At 65.0% G+C, this 10,137-nt stretch overlaps 1 protein-coding gene across 1 annotated transcript; it reads right to left on the bottom strand.

Annotated features, from left to right (window-relative positions):
- Window positions 1-1,140: 1,140 nt before the first annotated feature.
- Window positions 1,141-2,001, bottom strand: MRGPRG (MAS related GPR family member G). Its single transcript, XM_046014451.1, has one exon. The coding sequence runs from the start codon at window positions 1,999-2,001 to the stop codon at window positions 1,141-1,143; it is 861 nt and encodes a 286-aa protein (XP_045870407.1).
- Window positions 2,002-10,137: the final 8,136 nt, after the last annotated feature.

The raw sequence follows: 10,137 nt of genomic DNA on the forward strand, positions 1-10,137 counted from the left end.
ATTTGCACTTTGAAAGCTAGAAACCTTGGCTTCATGCCCCCACCCCTGTCCGCCCTTGTCCCTGGCCCTGTCCCTCCCTCCCCCTTCCTGTCCCTCCCAGTCCCTCCCAGTCCCTCCCTCTCTCTCTCACTTCCTTCACGGGGAAAGCCCCAGGGCGAGCCGCGCAGGGGAGGGTCTGCAGGGAGCGGGCAGGGATGGGGCGATGAGTGGAAGAGCGCAGGACTCGGGGAGGTGCGGAGGATGAGGGTGCGGGCCGCGGGCCACAGCAGCCTGCGCGCGGCTGGGGGCCCGGGACACTCGGCCGGGGCGGAGCCCGGAGGGTAGCCCCGCCCCCGCGGCTGTGCCCGCCCCCTGCAGCAAGCTCAGCCCCACCTCCGCGGCTGCGTCCGCCTCCTACAGCGAGCTCCGCCCCCACCCCCGCGGCTGCGCCCGCCCCCCGCAGCGAGCCCCGCCCCTCGAGCCTGTGTCCGCCCCCTGAAGCGAGCCCCGCCCCCACCCACCCCCCGTGGCTGCGTCCGCCTCCTACAGCGAGCCCCGCCCCCACCCCGCGACTGTGCCCGCCCCCTGCAGCCAGCTCTGCCCCCACCCCCGCGGCTGCGCCCGCCCCCTGCAGCGAGCCCCGCCTCCCGAGCCTGTGCCCGCCCCCTGCAGCGAGCCCCGCCCCCGCCCGGCGCCGCACTTGGTGAGGATGCAGCGCCGTCTGGCGGCCGGCGAGGGACTGCTGGGGCGCGGGGCGCGGCCGCCGGGGTTGGGGGGCGGGGGCGCGGCCGGGTTACACGCGCCTCTCGCCGAGGAAGAGTCAAGCGCGCGGGCCGGGCCATCCCCTGCGCTCCTATCCGCCCAGCCCCCCTCGCGGGCCTTGGGGCCACCTGTCGGCCCTGCTTTCCCGGGGGCGCCTCGGCGCCGGCGGCCTGAGCGGGGGCCGGGTGGGGAGGAGGCCGGAGCCCGGGCGGGGGCTCTGCCGGCGGGTGCGCTGCTCCGCGCCCCTGGATCCTTCCCCATCCCCGGCTCCGGACCTCAGGCTCCGGGGGCTGCAGGGGTCAGGAACACCGCCCTGGCCCTGTCCGCAGCCTGGGGTCCCGTGGGCCGGTGAGCCGGGGCTGCTGCGGGGTCCCCGGGAAGGGCCCGGCCGGCCGGCAGCTACAGGAGGCCCATGGGCAGGGACAGCCCCCCGGCCTCCCGCGGGGCCTGCTCCCCCAGGGCCCGCCGCAGCACGGCCCGCAGCGGCTGCCGGGGGCCCGGCTGGCGGCCGGCCGCGAAGTGGAGCAGCGGCTTGGCGCTGCCGTGGACGCAGGCCAGCAGCGTGGCCGGCGGGAGGCCGAGCGGCAGCAGGGGGCCGAGCAGCGGCCGCAGGCTCCAGCAGACGACCAGGGGCAGGCCGCAGAGCAGGAGCAGGAGCGCGCAGCCCAGCGTGACCCCGAAGAACCGGGGCCGCGGGCGCCGGGAGCAGCAGCCCCCCCAGACGGACAGCACCAGGCCGGCCCCGCAGGCGCCGCCCACCAGGGACAGCAGCCACGCGACGCTGGCCGCGTGGAACCGCAGGCAGGCGCCGGGGCGCGCGCCGCCCCCCAGCAGGCCGCAGGCGTGGGCCGGCAGCAGCACGGCGGGCGGCGTCAGGGCCCAGATGAGGCCGCAGACCGCGGCGGAGGTGTGCCTGGGCCGGCGGCGCCCGTAGCAGGCGGGGAAGAGGTGGGAGAGGCAGCGCTCGGCGCTGAAGGCCGCCAGCAGCCAGAGGCCCGCGCAGAAGCCCACGAAGGGGACCACGAAGTGGAGGCTGTCCCGGGAGCCCAGGGCGGCCTCCGCGGCGGAGAGGCCCACCTGGCAGCCCAGGAACAGGAAGTCGGCGGCCGCCAGGTGGAGTAGGTACAGGGACAAGGGGCCCTTCCTGATGTGCAGGCCCAGGTGCCAGAGGACCAGCCCGTTGCCCAGCAGGCCTGCGAGGCCCACGGCCAGGGTGAGGTAGAACAGCACGTTGTTGACGGTCCTCCAGAGCCCGAACATCCCGGCTGGCGCGGCGGCGGGCGACCCTGGGGAGGCGGCAGACGGCCCTGCTGGCTGTGGGGCCCGGCGTGGGGGCCGGGGCGGGGCCCAGGTCGCGGTGCTCCAGACGGGGCGGCCACCCTCCCCGGCCCACACCTGACCCCTCAGGCTTCAGACTGCATGACGAGCTGTGCCCAGTGTGGGGTACGGGAGGGGAACTGACTAGTGGGTGCGGGGCCTGCCCTCCTCCTGGCGAGGGGGGCTCCACGGAAGGCATCTAAGATTTCCAGGGCCCTGCACGGTGGCAGAGGTCCGCAGATGGCAGGACAGGTCTCTGCGGGCACAGGGACCCCCGTGAGGCTCTGCCATGCAGGGGCTTCCTGCCTCCTCCATCGGGACTGTGCCCCTGGTTTCCCACCAGGAGGGCCTGGACCCGACTGACTCCTGCTGAGTCCCCCACCCCAGAGGCTCCGAGGCCCAAGGACACTGTCCTGCGCTGGCGAGAGGGGAAGGAAGATGCTGCGGCGGGAGCAACGGGTGGCTGGGAGGGTGTGAGAGGGCCGCGGGAGACCCCGGCCTCACTCAGGCAGAGGTTAAACCCCCCCAGCACTCCTGCTGTAGGGACATTGGGGACGGGCTGCTCTGACTGCAGTGATGGGTTCCAGAGCCCTGGGTCCTCTGGGGAGAAGCTAATGCGACTGCTTGCCACCAGCAGCCGATAGTTCCGTCCTCATCCTGGCCTGTGCCCTGCTGGGGACAGTCTCCAGGGGAGGGAGAATGGGTCCCAGGGATGTCTACCGGGGCAGCTGAGGGTCTCTCAAAACCTGTCCCTTTCCTATGCCCCTCCTCCCAGACCCACAGTGGGCCTTGTTCTCAGCCCAGAGATGCCAACTCAGGGGCTGGCAAGACCCTGGTTCCGGGTTAGGGGGTGTGGGGTGGGGAGAGCAATGGGGGGAGGAGAGAGACAGCGGAGGGGGACAGAGACCGGGTAAAACAGAGTCAGAGAGTCAGTGACGAAGAGGGAAACAGACGGTGGACAGAGAGACAGGGCTCACCTGACACCCTTCGGCTTCCCCTCGCACACCTTTGCTGGGCTGTGTCCTGGTGGGGTACCCTGACCCCCTCCCCACTTACCCAGGTCCCATCTACCCTAAGGACCTGCTCTCCTGTCGGCTTCCCTCCCTCTGCCTGCTCTGAACACCCCAGCCTGGCACCCCAAGCATCCTTCTCTTGGTTGCCCTTGTCCCCCGTGGGGTCTCGCCTTTGTCCCATATCAGGGCACATGGCAGCTCATTCTCAGGGCCAGCGAGCTGGGTCGGCCTTTAGTGTCCTGGGTGACTGTGCTGGCCCTCTCCTTTCGGGGCTCTGATGTCCCCAGTGCATGACAAGAGGGCTGAGCAGACTCTGGGCTTGGAGGCCAGCGGTGGGGAGGCCAGGCTGTGCCGGGGAGGGGGACATGCTGGGACCCCTCAGTGTCCAGACTCTTAGAACAGGTACACCTGCCCATTGACCCAAAAGGGGACCCAGAGCACCAGCTATGTCTGTCTGCTTCCCCAGACCTGTGTCCCCATGCTGGTCCCCCAGCGTCCTCGGAGGACTGTCTCCTCACCTGGGCAGAGCAGGTGCGTGGCTGGAGGGGCACCGCGCCTTCTCGCCTGCTGTTGGGAGCCTCTCTGAGATCTGTCGGAGCCGCTGCACTCACCACCCGCCCTAAATCCTCGCGTGTCCTCTGGGGCCTAGAGGGCTGGACCGAGGGCGTCTGGGCCAGTTCCCTGGAAATGGGAGGAGTGTGCTGCCCGTTCACAGGGATGAGCTCAGAGATGTCCAGGCAGTGTGGGCTGGCCCGAGCCCTCCTCCTCAGCCCATCCTGGATGCCAGTGCCCTGACGCCCGCCTGATGCCTGAAGGGGAGGAAGCGGCAGGCTGCGGACCCCATGTCCAGCCGGGCCGGCCACGCCTTCTGGGTGGTTCCACAGCTCTTCCTCCCGGGGTCCTTTGGTTTGCAGCAGAGATTCATGGGAGGCAGGAGCTGTGGGCATGTCCGGGCCCTTGAAAGAAGGACCTGCCACCCCAGTGCCTCAGTTTCCCCCTTCTTGGACTGGCCCTTGGTGTAGAGCTCAGGCCTGGCTTGGGGCCGGGCCTCATGGGGGGGTCACTGGCGGGCGTTGCTGCGTGGTCCACAGAGGTCGGTTCCCCTTCCCAAGGGCCCCCCTTCCCACCATATGCCGGCCGCAGACCCTGGGTGCCTGCCGTCAGCAGGTGTTTTGGGGATAAGATACTTCCCCAAGTTGTGCTCTGCAGAGCCGTAGAGCCCGAGGTGTTCCTGACGAGGAATTTCCTCTTCCACGGACTGTTCTGTGGTTGCTGGGGACTCCCGAGCTCGCCCGCTCCCCGTTGGAAACCATGCTGGAAAGACGCTGTGTCCCCGTGGCTCCCAGGGGTCTCGGGCTCACGCCCCTAGCACGGGGGGCCCGCCCGAGCCCAGACGAAGGTTGCTGACACCCCAGCTCCTGGCCTTCCTGCGCTTTGCCTAAAGATGCGAACCGTGTGTGCAGCCTGCAGGCCAGGTGGGCCGGTGTCCTCTGCGGGACGCACCCCTACCTGCCCTGCCTGCTCCCCCTGCAACATGCTGGAGCCTCGGGACCTTCCTCAGCGCCTCCAGACGCTCCCTCTGCCCCGCCCCTGCGAGCTTTCCTGGGCAGCTGTCCCCAGCAGGCCCCCATTGCCCCGCCATGCTGACTATCGCATCCCTACCCTGTGGGGAGGTCCTACCTGGCGTTTTCTGTCCCCCGCCATGAGCGGAGCCTCACACCTGCCAGGGTCTCCGTTGGTGGCGGTAGGAACAGTGGCGTGACGCCTGCAGTGGGCTGCACGGGGCCCTGGGAGACCTTCCGAGGTGAGTCTCTGCAAGCTGGGAGGGCGGCCGGATGGGGGAAAAGGGTCTGGCAGAAGTGAGTGAAGGTTTTGAAAGGAGAGCATCCTGGAGTACCTGGGCAGACCCTAAACCCAGGGACAGGTGTCCTTAGAAGAGAGAGGAGACACACACACGGGGAAAGAAAAAGCCACAAGACCACAGAGGCAGAGGCTGGCGGGGGGTGGAGGGGTGGAGGGTGGCGCGGCCACAGCCCAGGGACACCTGGAGCCCCAGGAGCTGAAAGAGGCAGGAAGGATCATCCCCGGAACCTTGGAGGGAGCACCGCCCGGGGACACGGGGATTCAGACTTGCAGCTTCCAGACTGGGAGAGCATCCCGTCTGTTGCAGGCGGCTGTCGTGGCCCTCCATCGTGGTCCTGCGTTGTGGCTGCCCCAGGACAGAGAAGGGAGGCCGCTCTGCTGTGTGTGCTCTCCGTGGGCAATCCCACTTACTCCTGCGGCCACCCCCAACACGTCTGCTCCCCTGACCTGCGGACAGGCCCTCCGAGGCCAGGAAGTGTGGCTTACGTGTCCGGGGCAGTGTGGACCTCGTGGGGGCGGCGGCCAGGCCAGCTGCATTGTGTGCCTCTACCCCGCAGAGCACACAGGGCGCTCAGTTCCGAAAGCCTCTGCGTTCTCAGGCCCTCGGAGGCGGAGCCAAAGCCAGAAACGCCACGTGCCATGTGTTTAGACGCGTCTTTCCTGAGCTGCTCTCGCAGCCGGTGCCTGACTGTGCCACGCAGGGCTCCAAGGGGTAAGGTGGCCGGAACGAGACTGTTCTTGACATTCGCTGTGGGCAGCTTCACCCGGTTCAGGCCCAGCCCAGCTCTGAGGTGGCAGGAGGCCAGAGTGCCTCTGTCCCTCGGGTCCCAAGTCTGCAGGTGAGGGGGACGTCGCAGGTTAGGGACATGTCGTGGAGGAGTCAGTGGACAGGTCAGTGAGGAGCCCACGTCGGGAGAAACCGAGGGACAGACAACGGGTGGGGGGTGTGGAGTGAACCTGTTCTCACACGGTTTCCGCGGCCAACATCCCCTCTGAGCCTCCGGACAAAATCAGCACCGCTGAGAGCCAGAGTGGGGAGCCGAGATTGCCCAGACCCCCCAGGGGCAGATGGGGACAGAGGGAGCAGCCCCCACTCCCTGGCAGCGGGGCCGCCCAGCACCACGCCCAAGCCACTGGCCAGCGCATCGGGGACAATCGTCAGAGGAGGGGCAGGCTACTGGCGACCACTGCTGGGAAGCGGCCGGCTGCTCAGCAGGCCGAGGCAGGAGGACGTGTGGGCAGGAGCCCTTCCTGTGGTTTTAGTCGGACTTGGCCGGGCCAGGCAAGTGGGCTGAGGATGGGCCCATCTGCGTAAGTCAGGGGCTGTCCCTGCTATCGGACCAGCCGGCTTGGTTAGGGTGGACATAGCGGGCCACCGGGCCACCGGGCCACCGGGCCACTGGGCCTCTGGGCTGGTTTGCATTTGAAAAGCAAGCTCCCAGGCAGTGGGTTCCGGTCCCCGGTAGGGACGGTCCCTGGAGGATCACCGAGGCCCCAGAAGCCAGAGCTTCAGAAATATGGAGAATAAAGGCAGAGGGGACACAGGTCGGAGGCTCTGTTCTTCCGGTCCTGGGCTCGTGGCTGGGACAGCCTGCTGGGCTGCGAGCGCCCCCCGACCCCGCCCAGGCACCGGACCCCTGGGTCAGCCCTCGGCTCTGCTGCCTGCAGCGGGGGTCCTGGTCTGGGCTGTCCGTTCCTAAACCTCAGCTTCCGCGGCTTCCTCGTGAAGTCGGCTCACTGTCACGCGTGTTTCACGTCTGATCCTGTGCCCGGCACGAAGACTGACACGCGGTGGCGGGGACTTTTGTCGTAGCTCTTGGACTTGTCGGGAGGGTCTTCTAAAAACACCCCTTTGTGACAAGAACCAAGCTCAGCCCCCATCATGGCCACACGGAGCAGGTCGGGGGGGGGTGGCTGAGTGGTGGGGGCCCAGAGCCCTGAGAACCAGCCCTAGTCCGCTGGTCCGTCCCAGACGCCCGTGGTGGGGGACGGGAGCGGGTTTCGGGGAGGAAGGAGCAGGGCTCTGGAGAACCGTGCGTTTTCCTGAAGAACAGATACAAGTCCCGTGGACTGTGTCTGGGGTTGAGTATTTTTGCTGTTTCCCCCTTCTGAGATAATTAAATAGCTGAGCCGTGAGCCGGCCTCACGTGACCAGGACACGCCCCTGAGGGACCGTAACTGTCACACTTGCAACCAAGTCAGGGCAGGGTGGGGATGGCCGGCGGCTCCCCGGGCTCCTGGCTGACAGGCTGTCCCGTGCCCTGAAACACGCAGGCGTGGGGCCAGCAGCCCTCCCCACAGGCCCCTGGAGAGGGGAGCAGGGTCCCACACCCTTCCTGGGAACCATTGGCTGCCCGATCAATCGGGGACCAGGGACGTGCTCTTGCTGGGAACTTTGTCCTGGCCAGGACAGCCCTGGGAGCTCTTGGGGTCCTGGCGGTGGGGGCTCGGGGCTCGGAGGCACTGACTCTGGGCCTGGGGCCCGGACTCCTTGGACCCTGAGCTGCCTCCCCTCCTGGCCTGTGTCCGGACCCTGGCTGAGGTCAGAGCGGGTGCAGGCAGGGCAGGGGGGTGAGGAGTGGAGACGGTCCTTGCCCGGTGGAGTCCGGAAGTTCTGTTCCCTGCTTGGCCAGTGGCTCCAGCTGGAAGGACAGCCCCCCACCATCCCAGTGTCCTCTGGAGTTAAAGGCCAGTGTGAGCCTCTGCCCAAGACACAGTGGTCAGGGCCCTCAGGCAGGGGACACTATCAGATCTAGCTGGGCCAGAAGGATGGGGGATTCACCCTGCACCCTGGGGAGGCGTGCAGGGAGGGTGGGTGGGCTCAGGTTGACAGGGGAGGGGAATCAGTGCCCCCCCCTTACCAGAGAGGCCCCTGAGCTTGTCCCACTGTGGATGGTGCACAGAGTGGGACAGGGCTGACCTGGGGGGTTCCTTCAGCGGGCCAGGGGGCCCTGTAGACCACATTCTGTTTTTGGGTGCTTTCCTTTGTTATTTATGGTTATTTTGTTCCTTCTTTTGTTGTTCTTTTTTTTTTTTTTTAAAGATTTTATTCATTTTTCGGGGCGCCTGGGTGGCTCAGTGGATTAAGCTGCTGCCTTCGGCTCAGGTCATGATCTCAGGGTCCTGGGATCGAGCCCCACATCGGGCTCTCTGCTCCGCGGGGAGCCTGCTTCCTCCTCTCTCTCTGCCTGCCTCTCTGCCTACTTGTGATCTCTCTCTCTGTCAAGTGAATGGATAGGGTCTTTAAAAAAGAAAAAAAAAAAAGGATTTTATTCATTTTTTGACAGAGAGATCACAAGTAGGCAGAAAGGCAGGCAGAGAGGAGGGGGAAGCAGGCTCCCCAACTGAGCAGAGAGTCCGATGCGGGACTCGATCCCAGGACCCTGAGATCATGACCTGAGCCGAAGGCAGTGGCTTAACCCACTGAGCCACCCAGGCGCCCTTTTTTAAAAAAAAGATTTTATTTATTTCACAGATAGACAGATCACAAGCAGGCAGAGAGAGAGGAGGAAGCAGGCTCCCCGCTGAGCAGAGAGCCTGACTCGGGGCCCGATCCCAGGATCCCGGGATCACGACCCGAGCCCAAGGCAGAGGCTTTAACCCACTGAGCCACCCAGGCACCCCTGTTGCTCTTTTTCCTATGTCTTTTGGTTGAGAAGTTCATTTTTTTTCACTGATATATTAAAAAGGATAGATTTTCTGGTTTGTCTTAATTTAAATGCATTCCACAGGTCCTCGGCGAATTGCTGTCATTATCATTGTGTTTTGGAAATTCTAAAATGTGGGTTTTATTTCCCACATCATTCCAGAGCTGTTTAATAGAGTCTCTGAATGTTCACAAGAAGGACCTTTCCCGGTTTTCCCTTTGTTCTTGACTTCTCGTCCTATTGCCTCGTGATCGTGGTTCAAGCCATTTCGCCATGATTTTATGGGGTCGGCCGGCAATCTGAGGTTTGGGGATGTGAACATCTTTTGGGGAGACGACCCCTCCACCCCCTGCACTTTTCCTGGAAGCAATGACTGGAAGGCGTTGTTGCTAGGGACATGTGGGTTCACTGGGGGGCGCACCAGGAGTTCACGGTGCCCATACTCACAGGATCCACAGGTCACCCTCCGGGTCACCACCTGTCTTGCCTGCGGTCATGTCCACAGGGTGTGGTCCATCTGGAGGCCAGCTCTTGGAGCAAGCTTCCGGGGCCTGCCACGTACCCTCCCCAGGCCATCTCTGGAACCCCCTGGGAAATGTTCTACCCCGTGTCCCTGCATCCCAAACTTCCCACGTCTTAGACTCATCTGGGAGTTGGCAGGACCAGCTGGTGGCCCCACCTGGGGTCTCTCTGCGGTTGTAGACAACGGGCTGCTGGGGTTGGAGTCATCCGAAAGCTCCATGGGGCCGGGTGTCCGGGACGGTTTGTTCTCACGCTGATGCGGTCTGTCTGGGAGCCCGCGGGGCTGCTGACGGGAGACCCTTCTCGCAGTATGTGTGCTGTGGCCACTCCCAGCCGAGTGAGGGCTCCCAGAACGTGCGACGCTTTGGGGAACCCAGGGGAAGCTGCAGGACTTCTCAGGACTTCATCTTGGATGTCCTGAATGTCGTTTCGCTCGGAGTTATTGGCCAGAAGGCCAGCCCAGAATTAAGCGAAGGGGAATTAGACCCCAAATTTCCCAGCACGAAGGACTTCCCTGAGTGCGGTAGCCCGGTGGCTGTGTCTGGGGGGGGCCGCGGTGGGGGGGCCCGACGCTGCAGTGTTCTGATGTGTGTCAAGGTCAAGGTGTCTGCAACTTATTCTCCAAATTTTGGGCAAGAGAGAGCGAGCAAAACGTGAACAGTAGGTCAATCGAGAAGAAGATATTCAGGTGTTCTTGGTACTGTTTTTTTAATTGTCCCGTGGGTTTGAAATCGTCAACACTAGTCATGGGGAGGGACCGTCCTGCTGCTCCTTTATACCAGGTAGAACCTGCTGGCAGGAAAGGTCGGGCACATCCACTTAATAAGCAAATGTTGTCTTTTTGCTTCTCAAAGATGAAGGCGGAAGCAGTGAGCGTCTACGGTCCAGGACGCTGCGGCTGGGCCCCGAGAGGGGGGGGCTACCAGCGTCGCGCGCTGCGGGGACGGAGCTGGTCTCCTCACTGTGGAGCCAGCAGCGTGAGAGCTGCCAGAAGCTGTCGAAGGCCTGGCCGGTCCTGTGGTTGAGGGAACAGT

This window comes from Meles meles, chromosome 8, assembly GCF_922984935.1.
Source record: "Meles meles chromosome 8, mMelMel3.1 paternal haplotype, whole genome shotgun sequence".
NCBI lineage: Eukaryota > Metazoa > Chordata > Mammalia > Carnivora > Mustelidae > Meles > Meles meles.

Coding starts and splice junctions, on each gene's coding strand:
- MRGPRG (XM_046014451.1), bottom strand. CDS start 2,001: ATGTTCGGGCTCTGGAGGACCGTCAACAACGTGCTGTTCTACCTCACC.